This window comes from Columba livia, chromosome 20 (genome assembly GCF_036013475.1).
Source record: "Columba livia isolate bColLiv1 breed racing homer chromosome 20, bColLiv1.pat.W.v2, whole genome shotgun sequence".
Lineage (NCBI taxonomy): Eukaryota > Metazoa > Chordata > Aves > Columbiformes > Columbidae > Columba > Columba livia.
The window spans coordinates 1,333,122-1,352,551 of record NC_088621.1 but is presented as its reverse complement, the minus strand read 5'-3'; the positions used below and the strand labels follow the sequence as shown (position 1 = coordinate 1,352,551).

General features: G+C 43.3%; 1 protein-coding gene across 6 annotated transcripts in view; it reads right to left on the bottom strand.

Moving 5' to 3' along the window:
* SYNRG (synergin gamma) overlaps nucleotides 1-19,430 on the bottom strand; it is a 32,651-nt gene that overhangs the window by 8,233 nt on the left and 4,988 nt on the right. For 2 of the 6 annotated variants that reach the window (XM_065036707.1, XM_065036708.1), the window contains exons 3-15: nucleotides 18,848-18,966; nucleotides 16,857-16,987; nucleotides 16,429-16,534; nucleotides 15,709-15,820; nucleotides 14,310-14,603; nucleotides 13,362-13,586; nucleotides 12,341-12,418; nucleotides 11,459-11,655; nucleotides 10,621-10,869; nucleotides 9,823-9,959; nucleotides 7,287-7,405; nucleotides 7,052-7,114; nucleotides 4,234-5,184 (exon numbers count right to left, since the gene is read on the bottom strand). In XM_065036707.1, the coding sequence (XP_064892779.1) occupies nucleotides 4,234-5,184; nucleotides 7,052-7,114; nucleotides 7,287-7,405; nucleotides 9,823-9,959; nucleotides 10,621-10,869; nucleotides 11,459-11,655; nucleotides 12,341-12,418; nucleotides 13,362-13,586; nucleotides 14,310-14,603; nucleotides 15,709-15,820; nucleotides 16,429-16,534; nucleotides 16,857-16,987; nucleotides 18,848-18,966 (2,781 nt within the window). The remainder of the gene's footprint in view (nucleotides 1-4,233; nucleotides 5,185-7,051; nucleotides 7,115-7,286; nucleotides 7,406-9,822; nucleotides 9,960-10,620; nucleotides 10,870-11,458; nucleotides 11,656-12,340; nucleotides 12,419-13,361; nucleotides 13,587-14,309; nucleotides 14,604-15,708; nucleotides 15,821-16,428; nucleotides 16,535-16,856; nucleotides 16,988-18,847; nucleotides 18,967-19,430) is intronic. The other 4 variants (XM_065036711.1, XM_065036712.1, XM_065036709.1 and 1 more) reach the window with 3 other exon arrangements.

Sequence of the window (19,430 nt, the reverse complement as noted above, 5' to 3'; positions counted from 1 at the left end):
AAAACACCCCAGCGCACTAAGCCACCTCTTTTTTTTCCTAACATGTGTTGACTCCAACACCCAAAGATTCAAGCACCGTTGTTTCAGTGTTCACCACTAAATGAAAAGGAAGAGCGATGATCCTTCTGTGAAGATCTGCGCATTCACATTCCATTGTGAACGATTCCTTTGATAACTGGTGAGATTTTGAGCTGAAAGCACACTTCTACGGGCCGGGTCAGCGTGGTCCTGACGGGACCCTGGCTCAGGACGGGCAGGATGGGCAGCAGCGGTGGGAACCCTGCAACCAGTGGCTAACGGCAGAGAACGCAGAATGATACTTTAACTATTCACTAACTAAGATTCAGGATTCTCTGCGCAAATTCAGGCAGACATGGTGTAAGGGGTGAACTGTAACAGTTCAATAGTCGGGGTACAGGTGGCAGCGGGGTCTGTTCCTGGTGGAACAGCATCAACAGCTCAAACCCAGAGCTGCTACATTAAAGAATTTGCTATTCTTAAATAATTATTGTGATAAACACCACTTCACGGCAGAATAAAGACCCCGCGTCTCTGCGCCCTCTGGCTCGGCTGGGCCGGTCTCAGCAAACACGTTCGCACCCTCCTCTTAGAGGCCTTTGCAGGAGAAATAAGTGTTGTTGAGCTCTTCTATTTGCAGAATTATCCTAAATGAGAGCGAGTGAATTTGACTGTCAAGTCTGGGCAAAAATGTAATAAAGTATAGTCATGAACATCACTCTCCCTCCTCCAGATATGATTAACTGAACCAATACTAATAGCACAAGCCCTGCAGAATTAAGTCTCTCAGGTTTATGTTCGAGCCTCTAGTCTAACAAGCTCCAGGGCTGCTTCTCCAGAATGAAACAGAGGTGTTGGTTTGGTTCTTCCTTTTAAAGTCTCTCAAGATCAGTGTAAAGAAGAAAAACCATCTCCTGGTTTCTGGTCTGTTTTTTGCTCTATGGCCAGGAACCACAAAGCCCCAGTTTGCACAGGTTTAACGCTTTAACTTTACTCCACATCTCAATTATTTTTAGCTTTTTGCCTTGTCTGCTAATTTGCCGTTAATTCCAAACTGTTAGCAACCCAGGATTTGGAGGAATTCAAAGTGACATAATTACGTGACACAGATTTGCAGCTGTCATTTATGTTTGAAAGCTTCAATATTCAGTAAGGCAGGAGTTCCCAAACAGAAAAAGGAAGCCGGGCCCTTTACTTTGGGGCACTGATTAACTCACTCTAGATTAGCTAAATAAATATCAGCACATTGTTTAATGGGCTCCTAGTCATAAAGGCCTGGACAGCAACACAAAGGTGTCTCATAACCTTGGCTGGCAGCGGGGAAATCCGGATGAGACAACAGGACAGAGGAAACAGCATTTGTCTTGAGTCTGAACTACCAGCGCACCCTCAAAAGCACCGCACAGAACCAACCTGCCAGCCACACATTTCCTCGACTCAACCCCTCGCAAAAACTGCTCTTTCAAGAAATATTCAGCCAGATACAGCAGGTTTCAGAAGCGCCCAGGAGCGAGGCCGAAGTGCTGGAGCAGCAAGAGAAAGGCACCACAGCCGCAGGGGATACTATGGCTTTAAACTTTGGATGGCTCAGGAAGAAGAGAGACAGTGCTGGTTTGCAACAAATCACACACATCCCCACGTTTTCAAAATATGCCAAGATAATATTTATTAACATAGCAGGACTTACAAATCACAAAAGATAGTGGTACACAGGAGCTCGTAAGGGCGTTATCAGAATAAAGCATGCAGGTCAATACTTGCAGAAGAAAGATATCAAAGCAGATCTGAGAAGGCACATTCACACAGGAAATGTTTAGCTGGAATTAGACATTAGAAAAGCAGCAAAAAACCTGAAGTTGACTAAAATATACAGAGATCTCCAATAATGCCAAGGAAAAAGGTACTTTACAGATTTGTCAGTGCAGCAAATGGATAACCCTTTGAGGATAGCCGCGCCAGGGTACGCTCTCGCTGCAGCGTTCGGCGGCACGCAGAACAAATCAGCTTCATGGGACACGAGGAGGTGCTAATTAAAATGCTTTTGTCTTGGAGGGAACTTAAATTTGGTTTAAAAGAAGCAGCCTGGTTGAAAGTAACAGCATGCAGCCAGGGCTCAAAGGGTTATACGAAGTAAAATGCAAGAGAAATCAGGCAACATTAGTATAATCCACCTTCCACACAAAGAATTATAGCAAAGTTTAAAGAGACAGTATCCCCTTTGGAGAGAGCAGAACTGAAAACCTTTCCTCCCCAGATTCCAAAGTCTGTCGTGTGGGAAGCAACTCAACCATTTCTTTCTAACTCCCAGGGTAAGCAACCACCCTACCTGTGCAGCCCTGGCAGCTGTGCAGCGTGAAATCCCAACGACCAAAGGATAAAGAGCTCTGTACCGGTTTGTCAGGACAGTCAAATTGTCTGTCACCCTTCTGTCCCGCTGCCGTTTCGCCGGAGATGCTGCACGGTGCTTGCAAACACACGGTTCCCAACGCCTCGTCTCCCCTTCCGCACAGCGAGGACGACAAAGGGATACTGTCCCTTTTTGACATTAGATTTACAGATCGAGGGAAATTAAGAGGGGAAAAAAATACCTGCTTTTTAACTTATGTAAACTGAAAAGGACTTGAACGTCAGCAGTTCACAGCTTGAAATGCATCAAACGTACACACAGGACCACATGAGCACAGAAGTGATCGAACAGCTCAGTCTGCTACGAGAGCCAGAGTTAAACCGAGTCCAACTCCCTGCGGAAAAACAGCTAACTTGGCACCAGAGGAGAATACAGACTTCAGTTTAATAAAAATAGCTTCTAATTAATACTTCGGAGTTCAAAAGTTTAGCAACAAGCACATGATCGGCTAACCCCTTTAAACAAGCCTAAACCACTCCTGCCACAAACGGCGACTGTTCATCACAGACTGCTGCGGCACCAGCTCACGCGCGTACAGCAGCTACGCAGTCAAACCACCACCAAAGAGGCTACAAAAATATTAGGAAACAGTGCTCTCAAAACCAAAGTAAACGTTCAAGAATCCACTGTAGGTGCTACGTTCTTAACAGCTCACTCCACCTGGAATTCTACCAAGCAGTAATATGAAAATTAAATGTCTTTGCTAATAAATTATTCCTGATATTTTGTACCCTGTTATAGAGTATCTTCCACGTCAAAGTTGCCAACTTAATTCTCTCCCCTGCTTAAAAATATTATATAATGCAAAATTACAGTACTGTATATTTTCTCTACCCATATCTGCAAAAATGGAAGAAATATTTCATATGGAAATAACCAATTCTTGCAGTAACAGCTTTTACATCTACAGTTTGTATGTTCTCTCCTGTTCAGAAAAGCCTTTGACTGCATAATACTTGTCGCTAGAACACAGTAATGGTTCCCGTATTATTGAAGGCCACAGAACATTTAACTACATCTTATCTCCTATGTACATACAGAAAGAAAAAGCAGGACACTTGGGAAATTTGTTTTATGATATGCAATCAGGCCGGAGATGGTCAATTCACTCTCTCAGGAGGACTTTCATAAAGGGAAATTAAAGAAGGTGAAAACCTGATAAAGTAGAAGCCCCATGGTTATAAATCTAGGCCCAAGAGTTACCAATCTCAAGACCTGCATTTACAGGCCCTTTGCACAGCTATTCCAGTGAAGGGTTTAACTCTAAAAAGTGTACATAATACTCCTACTTGCAGTCCTGCAAAATACTGGCTACACAGATTAAGCCCCATCATAACGGGAATATACTGGTGTTGTTGATTAGACAGCTTTTCATTAACAGCACAAATTAGTGCTCTGTCTACCCTTTTAGAGCAGAGCGGGTTACGTCTCCAAGCCAAATACTCTGTCAAAACCAAGGGATTAAAGTGAGACTCTCTGCCATTCACCTCGCTAATATAAATGGAATTACATTGTTTGCATCAGAAAATTTTCCATTTGAATCCCTTAAGTGCCAATAGCTAACGGGTACCAGTAATACGATGTTGTCAAATGTCAAAACCAAACTGGCACGGAGTTTCAACTACCTATTTATAGTATTCTAAGACAAAGAATCCCCCCGCCCTGCTCGGGGCTGCTGGCTGGCGGGCGCACGGATCCAGGAGTGTCTCACTGCTGAAAGGCTAGTGCATAATACTGTAATTGAGCACAGACAGAACACTGCAACCTCCGCCACCTGCGTTACCAGAGCAATCTAACCAGTTCCTCACCTGCTGCTGGCGGATGCTGGCCACTAACTGTTGGCAAATCCAAAGAGCTATCAGACATGACATGCTTAAGATCTCCTCCCACATCAGCCAGTTTCATGTCAAACTGAACAGACAAGGCGTCTTCAGAATCCTCCTTGCCCACACTGCTGCCGCCAATGGAAGGCAGATCCAGGGACTTCACCGAAGCAGAGTCTTCTTTGGCCTGCTTGAAAGCTGCGACCTTGTCCACCAGTGACTTATCCGCGCTGTTGCACGTGGAGGAAAACTTGTTAGAGTGAAAGTCAGCAAAATCATCATCGCTCTTCCCAGAGGAAAGCGTGCTGTCCTTCGCCTCCTCGAAGCCCGGCCCAGCGCCTTCCAGAGAAAGCTGTTTGAAGATATCGTACTTGGTGGGCGTAGCGGTGGGGGCAGAACTCTGCCCGCTCTTCACCGCGCCGGCCGACGAGCCAGACTGAGCAGCAGGACCGGCCTCGAGCTTAAGTGCGTTGTATTTGTCATCTGGTTTTTGTTCGGAAAATCCACTGCTATTGTTGAAAGCCATAAAATCTGCAAAGTCATCTTGTCCACTGGCTGACGTGCAATTAGAAAATTCTCCAAAAAGATTGAACTCTCCAAAGTCATCAGCTAAGCTTGAACTTTTGCCGGGTGCTGGTTGGGCGGTGGTAGACGGAAGGGGCGGCGGAGGAAAGGAGCCTGATTTTGTTGTATTAAATGCGGGTGGAAAGGACGGCTGCTTGTTTTCTGCAGTGGAGGAAAAGAGATCCAAGTCTGCTAGATTCAAAGAGGTCTTTGCTTGTGTTTGCTGTTTGGACTGAACGGGCAGAGAAGGGAAGGACGTGGGGAAAGCTTTGTCTTTTGTGGGTGGCTCTAACGGTGAGATACTGTCAGCGGTTTTAAAATCTGTGAAACCATCATCGGTTCCTGCAGGCTTGAATTCTCCAAGGTTATCTCCTGAGAATAAAAACAAAAAGCAAGAATGAGACACTGCAGTGACAACAAATACATCATACTCACACCATGCAAGCAAGTAAATTATTCCATGCAATGTCAGATGTCTTTATGCAAACTATTTAAATTAAGACCTCAGGATTCACATAGAACTGCAAACTCAACTTCTATGAACCACACAAGTTTCCAGGTCAGTGATTCTAACATTCATTCCAGCAAACACTTAAGTCTTCCAAGTAGCCTCGGAGTCATATTAAACCCCCTTTACACCGAGCTAAAATCAAAACAAACTATGACCGGTAGATTCAAAAGGTGATCAGTACTGTCTCATTCAGCTTCCACATCTGTTCTTTTTCTCACCTCATCCTTCCCGTATTTGCCAGGCAATGAATGCAATCTGGAATTTCACTTATACCAATGTAGTATTTGTCTTCTAACAGAAGCAGTTCACCCCTCCTTCCCTTCCAAATGTTACCTAAACACAGTTTCTTCATGGGGCGTCAGCAAAGGGTTGAGACGAAAGCAACCCTGCTGAGAGGCTGGGGGCCGAGCATGTCGGTTTAGAACATCTTTAAGCTCCCATTTTAATCTATCATCTTTTCCTTCTGTCAGGTTCACTTAAACGTGCAAAGGTGTTAAGCGATCAGTAAATGCAATAACTCTGGCATCTCCTGGCTCCTGCTCAGGATGATTCTGGTTTCACGAGGAGGCTGCAGACAGACTTGCACGTGAAGTCGGTGTGATTCCTCACCTCTACTTAACTACATACTGAACGTAACACAGCACTATGTAAGGACTGGAATTTAAACCTGATTAAACATGAGCTGACAATGTTTTCATCGAATTTACATTCAATATTTTGATGTACTAATTTTATAAGTTTTTTCCTGCTCATGCACAATTTTTTGGAAGGAATTTCTTTTGAACGTGAAAAACACTGAGTTGTTTAACCCATTCACCAGCATATAAGTATTTAGACTACTTGTAATTTTAAAGTAGTGATGCACACTTTAAGTGTCCAATAAACAGATTTTATTCTATTTTAGAAGTACACCATTAACACTTAATTCTTAAGCTACCACACAGTGTCACACTTTAAACTAGTCTAACTAAGATTTAAAAGATACTCCTTGTAATAGTAGCAAAGGACCGTGAGTACACCTGACACACTCTCCCATTCCCCCTCCCCTCCAAACCAATTCACCAGCACCACCACCAATATTCGCAGAACTGCTACGCACTGATCGGAACTGACACACCACAGCAAACTCAACTTACGGATGGACTGCAAACGTTTCCATTAGAAATGTAAGCTGGTGAAAGGGTTAAGAGTGGTCAGACCTGGGTAGCAGGCGAATACAGGAATTTCCTGTATTTTAGAACATGTACGGAAAGAGATAAAATGTAATCACACAGATGTGGCCCCTCAGATGCCATCTAGGTTCCATTTTCTCAATCAAAACCAGTCAAACGCAGATTTCAAAAAAGTGATCAGATTTATTCTTAGAGCACCAGAGACCATAAAAAGCTTAAATTCTGCCCTAACAATAGAAAAAAAGTTGCAATTTTGTCCAGAAGCATCTTATTCTGTCTTCTAAGACTACTCCTTAGTTAAAATGAACAAACGCTAGCCACATTATAATTTCAAAATAAAACTCGGAATCACCCACAAGACATGCTGATTATCTAGAAATACAATTTGTAGGTTGTTCCAATAGTATATTACACTACGTTTCCAGGAGCCTTCCTGCTAAGTGGTTCAGAGGAGCAGAAGCACCATTATTCTAGAATTCTAGCCATGGAAATTCTGCAGCCCATAAAAATAATCATAAAACCAGGTTAAAACAGCTCCAAAAACCATAATGCTTACCTAAATATTTGCTTTCTGCTGGCTGCTCCAGTTCACGGAAAGCACTGTACTTGTCTCCACCATCTAGTGCAAACGAGAAGAGGAGCACGTTTACATAAAGATATTGGGAATTCATACCATAAATTTTATATTGACATAATTGCTTTGATTTGTAAATATTAATAATTTATCAAAACCAAGATATATGAAATATTGCAATAAATTGCTCATAGTGGTTGTGTATTTCTCCTTTTACCTCCAAAAGCAGCTGTACTTTCAGGAGGCTTCTCGGCCGCAATTCCTTTAAACGCAGCATACTTATCAGTTGAGGAGAGCGTCTTATTACCTGGGAGGGGCAGCAGTAAAGCAGGAACGCTAAAAACAACAGAGATAAAAGCAAAGGTCCTTAATTTATCCATAAGAAATCTACATTTCCAGGTTTTATTTTAAGGAGCCTCTTGTTATGACTACACAATTTGGATCACTAAACCTAAGCTTGTACCCTAAAGAGTTCTTAATCCAGACCCTGCTGTCAACTACCCCAATATTGATGAAGAATAAGAGCGTGTAAAGATGCAGCTGGGTAACTGATGAGTGAATTCACACTTTATCTCAACCATATTTCTTCAGGCCAGAAGTTAATTTTCACCCTTCTTGACTTTAATTTGAACCAAAACATGAACAAAACACTCCAGAGCCTCCGCGCGCGGGAGCTGACGCCGAGCACAGACACACGCAGGAATCGCTGCTGGTAACCAGCACTTCAGCCAGAAAAACACGCGGACAGTTCACCCTGACAGAACTAGATACAGTCAGCAGTTCAAACTCCATGAGATCTGCCAGCTCCGTACTTTCACCTTGTCTACTTTCGATTATATTTCATTACATATCGCAAAATTAAGAGACTCAAGTGGAAGCACTGTTCAATAGGACGGAAAGGATAACCTTGAATTTCTGCCAGAGCAAATCAGCAAGTTTACGTATCTGAACAGGAGAATAAGGATGAGTCCACAGTTACATAAGGAAATATTTGGCACATAAACACACTCTACTTTATAGAGTAAAACTGCCATAATAATCTAACACCCTGTCTGCTGGAAGATGTAGAAGACATTGTGCAAGAGCTCTGCTCGCCCTCCACACGAGCCCCTTATCAGACCTTGGTAGCTCCACACAACAACATCCTTTACATGGGAATGATGCGTTCTACCTCGACTTTATGTCATTCAATACCATGCACATTGAAAACGTGAATGAGTCTCTATGTCGTTCTTCAGCCTGAAGCAAGAATCTTTCCAGAGCCATTTAAATCTCCTTATCAGCAGCCCACAAGCAGCACACAGAGCCAGCACTTGCACACACGTGTTGACGACAGTCTGTGGTGCTTGCAGACAGCACAATGTCAAAAAATATAGCTCTGGTAATATAATTAAATTTCACATCACTGCAAAACAGGCTGTTAGATATGCAATCGTGGCAAATGTAACGGTTAATCAGCTGTACTCTACAGATGGGGTTTTTTAAATAAAGCTCCATAAGCAATTAGATTATAGCTCATTGTAACATTCTGTTCAAAACTGAGCACTTTTACAACTGAATAAAGAGAATTGCTGCCGTGAGAAAGAAACACCATTTTAAAGTTTTTTTAATGATCCCCTACTTCCCATTGTGGAATTTACAAACAACGTTTCTGTTAAAACTTTCAGTAACAGAACAGCTTGAATTGCAAAATGACATCTAATACATATAAAGATACACTTTGAGCATCTTCAGATGCACGTGGCGTTGACTGACATCAGCAAAATTCAACTTCTTACATGGAGCACCATGAGGCACAGTGTACCAGAACGATTTGTTTTAGCATCCCCGTCTGACGCCACTGGTGAGGAAGGAACGAGCGATCAGTGCTTACCTGGAAAGCGCCAGGTGTACCTGTGGCTGAGAACAGCCAGTTCGGCCCCAGAAAACCTGTCTGCCTACAGTCAGACACCTGGGAGGTGCGTTACAGTTACAAGAAACAACACTGAAATTCTGTAATCGCAGGACTCTGAAAGATTAATTGTAAACTCTGGAAGGGAGCAAACGTGCTTGCTTATTTTGTGATACAAAATTTGCCCGATCCAGAATTCCGTTTTGGCAGTCGCCCAGACGAAAAGCCGAGACTGCCAAAGTCTGAATGAGATTTCAACTGAGATCTATAGTCAGTTATTGAAAATTCAAGCACTGGCCAGAGAAACAACAGAAATAACAAACGCCCTGTCCACCGGAGTTCTGTCATTTAAGAGCTCTTTGCAGGAATTTTGGGGTCCACATCGAGGGCCTGAAGAAAGACCTTGATGTCAGCAAATGGTTTCTATCAAGCCCAGCGAGCACGGGCTCATACTTTAATGAAGCACATGCACTCAGCGCAGAACTCCTCCATACTGCCGGATTTTTTCTGAACAGCTTAATGTAAGATTTTCGCCTGAGTGCACAGTATGAAGTAACTTTCAATTGCCTGTGCGGTGGTATAAACACTTGAAAACCTATCCCCACACCTCGTAAATGCAATTTCCCTCAGCACGCTGACTAGAATGCCAAAGAACGGCCAGCCACCTATGGCACATCAAATGTCAGTTTTGATTCAGGAAGCCTAATTGTAGTCGTAACAACCTTCAAAAGAAACTGTCAGAGTAGAAGTCAGGCGATAGAAGAAAATCACAGACTAGAAAGCTACCAACAAAAGAGGAAAACATTTCCTTTCTTAAATGAATTCTAAAATACTGAAGGGGTGGAAATCAAACATCTCCTACCTGCTCCGGTGCTGGGAACCAGCTGCTTTGGAGGAGCCAGCGCCATCCCCTTGGAAATCAGTGAAGGAGTCATCCAGGGAGCCAGACTTTGAAGCATCTTGGAACTCCTGGAAGTCATCATCTTCTGCTTTTACCACCTGAATTACAAACGACATGTAAGTTGCTATATTGTCTTTTTAAATGGTCATATAGCATGAGAGCAGTTCCGAGTAATGTGACTGACAAGTGGGGGGAGATTAAAAAAAATACCTTTCAACATTAGCAAGCAAAATTAGCACGGTCAGTGCTTCCACTTCACCCAACCCAAACCACACAAGGTGTACAGGATTACAAGGGGTACACATGAACAACAGAAGGACCTCTATTCCTTTCACATGAAACTTATAGTTAATCATAGCCACGTCATCTTTTACTACATGACAAATATTAAAAATTTAAAATCAACACACACAGCAAAAGCATCAGAAGAAATATTTCCTAATAGTCTGTTGTGTAGTTTAACTTAAAATTCCATTTCATGTGCATTACAAAACTCTAATTACAATGAAAATCCTCTTTCATTGCAAGCAGTTTGTAATGGAGGCAGCTTTTGTACCTCTACTAATGCCACCAGAAAGAAACAGAAAGAAATAACATTCTTAGTGCCGTGACTTCACGTTTTCAGACACGACGTGCTAGATTTCAGCTCCATTTTTTGCTGCTGACTTCAAGCCCGCTGTCACTACGCAGCTTTGAAAGGGTCAGGCTAATTCTCTTTCCAGGCCAAGCGAGATTTGCCGCGCAGAAGAGCAAGCTGACCTGTGCGGGCGGGAAGGCCGGCAGGAAGGCTCCCGAGGGCTGCGCCGCAGCTCCGCCGGCCGGTGCCGGCACGTTCATCCCCAGCACGCTCGGCCCCATGCCGAGCGGCACGGAGCCCGGCGGCGCCGAGGGCAGCAGGGGCTGCTGGCTCACCGCGCCGGGCAGCGCCATCGGAAACCCAGTTAGAGTAGGAACGGGGGCAGCTGGAAACTGGTTTAGCACATCAGGACTCACTGCAGGCATTCCTCTCTGTAAAAGCAGACACAACCACATACACATCAACAAAAAGGCATATTGCGTTCTCGGTTCCAGTTTCTAGCTTGTATTACTGAGACTGCGAAAGAACAGGGTACTGGTCAAGCTTCAAATAAACCTTCCAAATCAAAACCTGCCATAAAGAGCCTCTACAAGTGAATCATATTCAACACCTTGACCGCTGGGGTTACACAGAGAGTACCGACACCTGCCTGGTGCAGGAGAGATGTGGCGAGTCTAGCTGTTCACAGGAACCGTATCGTTTGAGGAAAACATAGGCGTGTACAACAGAAGACAAACAGCCAGTATTTTCTACCAGGAATACATAGACATGTGTTTGGTAGGCACATCAAACAACTATCTTCAACTGACACTAAAGAAAGAAGTAACTGAAACGTAAGTGCAAGGGAGCAAGGGATGTAATTATAATCCCACCAAAGGTACAAGGGGAGTTTCTGCTCTGGACTCCAAAAGCAGGAGTACTTTACTACAGGTGTGGTTCACAGCCAGTCGTGCCAACACACAATCAGTGGCAGATTGGTGAACTCCCTTTTTGCACTGGTTTCCATGGCATTGGCTGTACCTGAGCGACGGCGATCATGGCCAGGACGGCGTAGAGCTCCTCCTTGGTGAGCTTCCCGGGGGTCGTGCGGTTGGCTAACGCCCAGATTTGTCCAAGGGTCTCCCTGGGCAACCCAGACGACATCAGTATGGGATAGAGTTTCGCTGTGTCTATGCCGGCAGGAGTCAAAGTGGTTTCTAAAATTTTCTTATACAACTCTGTAAAGAGGGAGTCAGTATTAGACAGTGACTACGGCTGTTTTCAGGTGAATTTAAGGTGGCTTTTCTATTTTGTCTCAAAGTCCATGTTATATCCAATTAGTGGCAATGAAAGCGTAAGGCAAGGCAGGAGCATTCTGGCATTGTATTGGGTCATGTTTCATCTAAATGTGTTATTGGATGGTCTTTACAGACAAGTTTAAAACAAGCAAAGAAATATTTTATAAAAAATACAATTAGTGCTCTATTTCAAAACATGTTTCTTTAATGAAGTTGTGGGATAATCTTTTTATAGATAGTTAAAACAGCTTTATGTATTTAAACCTCAGTGCAATCAGTATTTACTACAGCATTTCATTTTCTGTTTACTGAGTGATTTGCATAAGTAAGATAAACAGCCTTAAGAAATGAGCCTGTTTAATTACAAGACATGCCGAAAACCAGACTACCCCAAAAGCAGTATTCTCAGCAATGCAACTGCTACTGGTATAACCTCTGTTGTAACAAGTTCTAGATAAAACATTTAAAATAAATAAAATCCATACTTCAAACACAGATAGAACCACATTTAACGTATTGAAGATATAGGATTCATGTGGTGACTGAAGAATAATACTTGGATTGATAAATGGCAGCGTAAAGCACAGGTGCATTCACACTCTACGTTGCATACTTTCTGGTTTACCTGGGACCAAGCTGTCATTGTAAATCCAAGGAGGCATCATTTGCTGAATGGGGTCCTGTGAAGGGAACACTCCAACTCCTAAACGTATTCCATTCAGGAAGAAAAAGACAGTTGTATTAGGATATACAGGTTCAGACTATAAAAATCTCAGACACTAGACCGTACTTGGTCAGTAGCATTTAGCATTTCAGGCAAAGATGTCACAGAGGAATCACTGTGCACAGAGGAAAAACAGCAACACGTATTTCACCATAACTAGAATGACTTGGCAGTAACAGCACGTCCTCTCACCCCCCAGGAAAGTGAGATTATGCGAAGGGCCACATGTATTTTTACCATCCCTGACTACAGCGGAGCCCACGGTTCACGCAACCCTCGAGTGCAACGTCAGAGCACCGACCAAGGTGCACCGGGGACCTCGCATCCGTTTTGATGGGAACAAAACAGAAGTAAACCGTCAATGGTCAGCTTTAGTAAAGCCCAGATTGGAACTAAGCTTGCTTAAAGTTTTCATCTAGTCCAGCTTTTGAAATGTTGATCCCTAAAGCATGGATAGTTTTAGTCATAAAGCATGTGAGCAGCAAATTGTCTGAGAAACAAGTAGTAACTAGCTAAGAGTTGTAACCTAGCACAATTGTATCCCCTCAAAGTTAGAAGGTGAAAACCCACTATGGAATCAACCATTTTTAGTAATACATTTCCTTAAATAATTAAAAAGAAAAACAATCTTTAGAGAGGACTTCTTTTTCCCCAAGGAAGATAACAGAATATTTTAAAACAGCAGACCTGATTAAACAAACACGTTAAAAGTGATTACAGCAGTAAATTCACGTGGAAAAAGTTCAGAGCAAAATCATAGTTGTTACACTTTTAGCAAGGAGCAAGAGGCACTGACAAATTACTCAAGCAGGCGTTCAGAGCAAAATGATGCAGGATTTGCCTTAGAATTAGTGTACAGAGTGTTAGCATTCAAGCAGCACCTTATTAGATTGAAATTCTGTCAAGTGTTTTGTTTGCTCACCACACTCTTCAACTGCTCTGTTTTGTTCTGAAGCCTTGTGCACCTCTGCAGCAGTGGGACCCCTTTCGTGTGCACCTACATCATCCCAGCCAGTGATGGGCAGACTGGGATGACCGTGGCTTGCAGCCGAGGCTTTGTGCCCAACTTCGGATGTTTTAAGTTTGCTTTGCTCTTGTTCAGATTCATTTGAGCCATTATCTAAGACTTTCTCCTCCAAGGAAGAGCCTGAATAAACAGCAGGAGGAATCACTTACATTCTGTTATTCACCACCTGGATCACAATTCCACAGTTTCAAAGGGACAGTACCATTGGTAGCACCGGTGCGTTATCAAGATGAGTATCTGCCCCAGCTCAGACCAGTAGCACCACCCTGTTCAAACACTTTCAGAGCCTGATTCTGCCCTTTACTTACCATGCATGCACAACAAATTCAAAACCCAAAAAGCAATAAGTAGAAGGAATACATTAAACTACTTTCTGTATTGGAATTGCCATTGTAAGATTACCTAGGCATCAGTAGCAGAAGTATCCAATATCTACCTATATCTGCAAAATTCTTCATGTTAATCTCACCAACATCCATTTACCCTCCAAGAGAGGAAGAACACAAGTGCTCCACATCAGCATAATAGTTATTTTTTATACCACCACCTAAATGTATCATTTTCTGCTACAAAGATGCTAGCACACAAGACTTAATTCACTTCAGATCAATCATATGTATATTGGGTGATCTTTGGACCCACACATGACTTGCTTTCACAGCGCAGTTCTAAGGGAAGGAGAAGGGGACTTAACTCTTCTTTTCCCATGGCTCAGGTTTCTACTTAATTGCCCAAGTATTACTTGGGCCAGACCGAAATACAACCCAAGAAAACAAATAAAGACTCTGCGTAGCTCTATGACAGAAGGTGACATGTTAAATAAAAAAGATACGTTAGAGTTACCTGTTTTACGGATACTGGGTGAAGATGCAGAGGTAGGGAAATAAGGACCCTGGCCAGCTGCAGCATGCGGGATGGGAAACCCCGGGGCTGGAGGGCCAGGCTGGGGCACAGCCTGCGGGGAAAGGCGCTGCCCGGCCTCGGCAGCAGGGCGCGTGGGCTGCAGAGGCTGGGGGGCGGCTGCGGGCGCCACGCGGGGGGGTTCAACGGGCCCTTGGATAAAGTCACTAAATTCTTCATCATCGGGGAAGGCAGAGTGGGAAACAGATACAGCAGAATGGGATGATGTGGGATGATCTGTAAAATGGAATGAAGACACAACGCAAAGTGATGAGGAAAAAGGTCCACGGGTGGAAAGGCAGGAAAAGTGGCAAAGGGCAGGTTCACACAGCGGATGGGCGGGGGAAACAGTGGATGCATTATCGGAGAGACGTGTGGAGTTAATGTTGTCAGCATAACACACACGAGGTAAAACTGAGCGGCCTCTTCCAACCACGCGTCTCCTCTCCCAGATTTTTATGATGTCAACACACTGATTGAAATTTGATTCCTATCAGGGCTACGGAAGCATTCAGTTTGTTCTAAACAGACCGGGTCAAAACAAGCGTTGAGGTAATATTTCAAACGGGACATAACGAGGGTGTACACAGGGGCATTCTCGCTCGAAGAGGCATTCTATCTTCAAAAGCTCAATAATCTATCGTAAGATCCATAGGAAATGTGTACTCATTTAGGCAATTTGCTGTCTGATCCCTTGCATAGCTACTCGGGCAAATTTGTCAGAAACCACCTGTAACTTCAAAACTATCAAAGAGTAAATCCACAGTAAACATTTGACACAGGAAAAAGCTTGTCTAAATAAGCTTTGTGTCAGGCTGGACGCAGGACAAACCATCCCACAACCCACAGGAAACCTCTAGGAGCAATTGTTACAAATGGAGTAATTACTGAGAACGTAGAAGGCTCTGGTCTGGCCATGCCCAGGCAGCGGGACTCCAGTAAGCTGTTATAGCACATTGAATTAATTATACAATGTTTTGATCATTCTTAGCACTTGTACAGCACTTCTCAGCTTCAAAAGCACTCTGCAAAATATTAATTAATGCTTTGACTAGAAAAGAACAAACGCATTATCAATTTCCATGATATTTCACATCAGGCACAACACATTAAGCTTTCTTTTAAAGATTTCAAGTCTTCTAATAAACGCTGATATCTAATATTTCACCCTCATAACCTGACCAAGCAAACAGTAGCTAGGATGACATTTCATTTTACAAAACAGTCAATCCGCTCACTTTGTACCACCAAATAAAAGTATTTCTTGGAATTAGTTCCCCCTGCTGAGGATTCCAAACACCAGAGCTTTATTTTCAGTTGGAAGATGAGAAAAATGACAAACCTGGCTTTTTTGCATGTGATGCTGGTGTTGGGTGCATTTTAGCATCTCTAGAAAAACCATCTAAATTTCCTTTAATGGCTTCCAAAGCATCGTCCCGGCTTTTTTCACCTGTCTGAAACACCACAGAACACATCTTTGAACATTCACAGGACAGGGCAGTTTTCTTTCAATATCCACACTTCTTCAGTACAAACATCAGCAGTGCCTGCTCTTACACTTGTTTTTCCTCCAGCGGTGCCTTCCTGAAGCTTATCAACACTAACTCCCATCTTTAGAAAGCATTTATTTTGCAGACTACAGCACAACGGTGTTTTCAAGTCTTTAGCCATAGCTTAATGTACAGAAGCAATATACAAACCTTACTCAGCTATTTCTGTTCTCACCGACAAGACCCTTCGAGCTGCAAATGTCCACAACTTTGTCCAAAGTCGACAAACAACAAAACGAACATTCTCTATTCTAGAAAGTCAATCTATTCCCAAATGTTACACTGCACGTTGGTTTATTTTTGGAAAGCTGGTTTCAGTTTCAAACCAGACTTTGTTCAACATTACACCAAGAGCATGTAAAGACTAACTACTCCAGATGCTGTTCAAGATGTAATCTGATGTCTCATATAAGCTCCCCATTTATTTGCTTGTTGAGAAGCCCATCCCATTAAAAGCCTTTAAAAACAAAAACCTGAAGAAAGAAACAGCCCACTTGTTTTCCAGGATGTACCTTGGGTTTCACGCTGCTTAGGAGTCTCAGCTTTTGTTTCTGCTCTTCAAACTGGCGCCGTTTTCTTTCTTCTTCTAAGAATTTCTGCTGGTGCTCAAACCTCTTCCTGAAGCAAAATGATTTTTAAAAAAAAATCTAAAAATAACTCTTCATTACAATTTTCATGGCAAGCTTCTGCTTCATTGTTCCATTTCTTCTGTCCCAAATTCAGATGGCTTAGTGCACACATTTCTTCTTGGAGCTGTATGACAGCCACTACTAACCTCATAAATAGCCTTCAAATGCAACGGAATCACCTCAACAATATTCCACAGCCTTAAACAGACTACTTTGCTAGAGAAACTAGCAATATTTTTCCTGTGTGGATTACCCCTCCAGACTACATCTCTCCCTTAACATTTCCCAAAAGTCAGGAAAGTGTCACTTACTGCTGTTCCTCAGCAAACTGCTTCTGCATGTCCGGGCTGTACTGGGGGGCTGCCGGGCGCATCCCCAGGAACGACGCCTGGCCCATGTAAGGCATCCCGGTCGCTGGCATCGGCCCCAAGGCCATGCCGCCCTGGAATGAAAGAAATCACACAAGTCCCGAGAGGGTTCTTTTTCCATAGGGAAAGCTAAACCACTGGCAATTACACTTAGCCAGACCGCAAAGCAGGGAGGTGTCACAAACGCAGAGCATTAAGGGCTGGTGAGCAGCATCTAGCGCGGCGCAGCTGCGGCGGAGCAGAGCGCTGCTCCCTCAGTAGATGGCACTCCTCCCTCTCAGGAGCCACTTGTGCTTCATAAAGGATTCCAACACCAAAATCAAAGCTTCAAAGCCATGCAACCTACCTCAAGAGCAGGAAGGTACGTGCTTTTGGGTTTACTTGGAGGTTTTGTTTCCTGTCCTAAGTGACTGCATAACACTTCTAAATTCCCTGCTGGAGTGGCACGCTCCTAACCAAGGATGGATGCTGGCAAAGTGTGGTCACTGGGCAAACACAGCTTATCCAGGGGAGAAGGACGGGATACAACAACAGCCAAGAGGAGACTTGTCTCAATAAACTGCACCCACAGCAGAAACAGTTGCTGCTACATCCATTCTGGTGCAGAGAGAGCAGCAAAGTTTGCCTAATATAGGAGGAGTCAGAAAATAATTTACTTTCCTAACCATTTTGTATTTGGTATCAAAACACGTAGGAAGAGAACAAAAGTTGTTTATTATTTTTAGACCAGCTCTTATAAAAACATCTTCCTACTATAAATTCTACAAACCTAATCTAATAAATTCCAGGAGGGAGTGGGAAGGGAGCGTAAGGAGATGGCAAGATCCAATGAATTCTGTTTGTCACATAACAATTTGGCTACGAAGCCATGCCAAAACATTAAACTGCAGCAAAGTGCAAATTTGTACATAAGCACATATGGTGCTAAAGAGAAAACAAAAGATTAAAGGAGAGAAAACATACTATAAGTTACTCGTAGCTCATTCTTACTCCTCAATTAGCAACAGCAGAGTTAAAGACAAAGTTACTCTAAGCAAGAGAAAGAATGAGAATGAAACACAGGACGCAGGACCAATGGGAGAACATCACGTGGGGAAATACAGCACATTTAAGAGATTCTGTGCTCCCTAGAACAAGGTATTTGTAAAGCAAGCTTATGAATTGCCACCTGCACTTGCAAAACTTAATTCTATTAACTCCAGCATTGGAGTTACGAAGGGCTAAAACAATTCAGAGAATTGGTCATGATCAGACTGTGTACACAGACACTTCTTATCAGCTTATAAAGGTCTCATTTAAAATACTACATGGTATGTCACCTTCATGGTAAGTACATAAAACCAAAGCAAAGAAGAAAAAGCATGAAACAAAATTAAAACCCTAGAAGAGGCGTGTTCTGGGAGTTTTAAGTTTTAGTTACTTAACGATTCGATATTATTACTAACCACACTGTGGAGTAGGTGGCATGTGGTGGATTTTCAGCATCTTGCCAACGCTTTTGTTTCCTTTCCTGTTCAGAGGCCACGCTTCCCACCACACTTTGGTGTCATAACACGTATCATGAAATCAAAGCGCAGATTCTGACATCTTTGAGTGGGCTCTATAATGTTCAAGTTACTTTAAATATTCTTGCTGCTGTCCTCGCACTGCACCCTCAGTTCTCTCGACAACAGTGAGTAACGTGTGTCAAACTCCCCCACCCTCTCTATCCAGATCCCAACAAAACCTGGAGAATTGTTGAAATTGTCAGAAATATCTCCCAAGAGACTACTATAAAATACGATGTCCCACTACGGACTGACACCCACGCTTCAGTTTGCAGCCACGTTCCACCCGCTCGGCCCACGGCAGCGCTGGGAGGGCTGTGGCACCAGCTGCCACCTCTGACAGACACCCGGGTACCCCAGGGCACCCCACGTCCCATCGCCACAAACCTGCATGGTCATGGGGCCAGGAGGCAGCTGAGAACCGTAATTCATGCCCATCATGCCCGGCATGTTGGGCTGCATGACAGGAACCATCGGGAATCCTTGTTGTTGCATAGGAATCATCCCTGCAATGGAACATCAAACAAGGTAAGCTCCCAGTTAGTCTGAAAGCTCTTTTGTTTTCCATCTCTCTCTTTATTTTTTTTCCCTTTACTAAACCAGCAAAGCAAAGGACAAAAACTTTCAGTCTTGTAGGATGGTTTAAAAAGTAAATCAAAAAAAAAAGCTACGTTGCAAGCAGCCACAGAATCCCCTTGGTTTAGCTACTGGTCAGTGTAAGGGAAGAAACGTGATGGGGCTTTCCCAATAACTCAGCTGACGGATTCTCCCACCATCCTCAGGATTGTCTGTGGGTTTATTTCCATATGATTTTTGAAAGAGTCATTGCCAATTAAGATTTGACTGGTGCTGATAATTGTCTGTTTCTCTGGAAAGGGAAAACTTACAATCTGGCCGCTTTTGAAGATACGTCTTGGGAAACACATTCATTATTGCACACCGCAACTGCACACTCTGATCTGGCTGGATA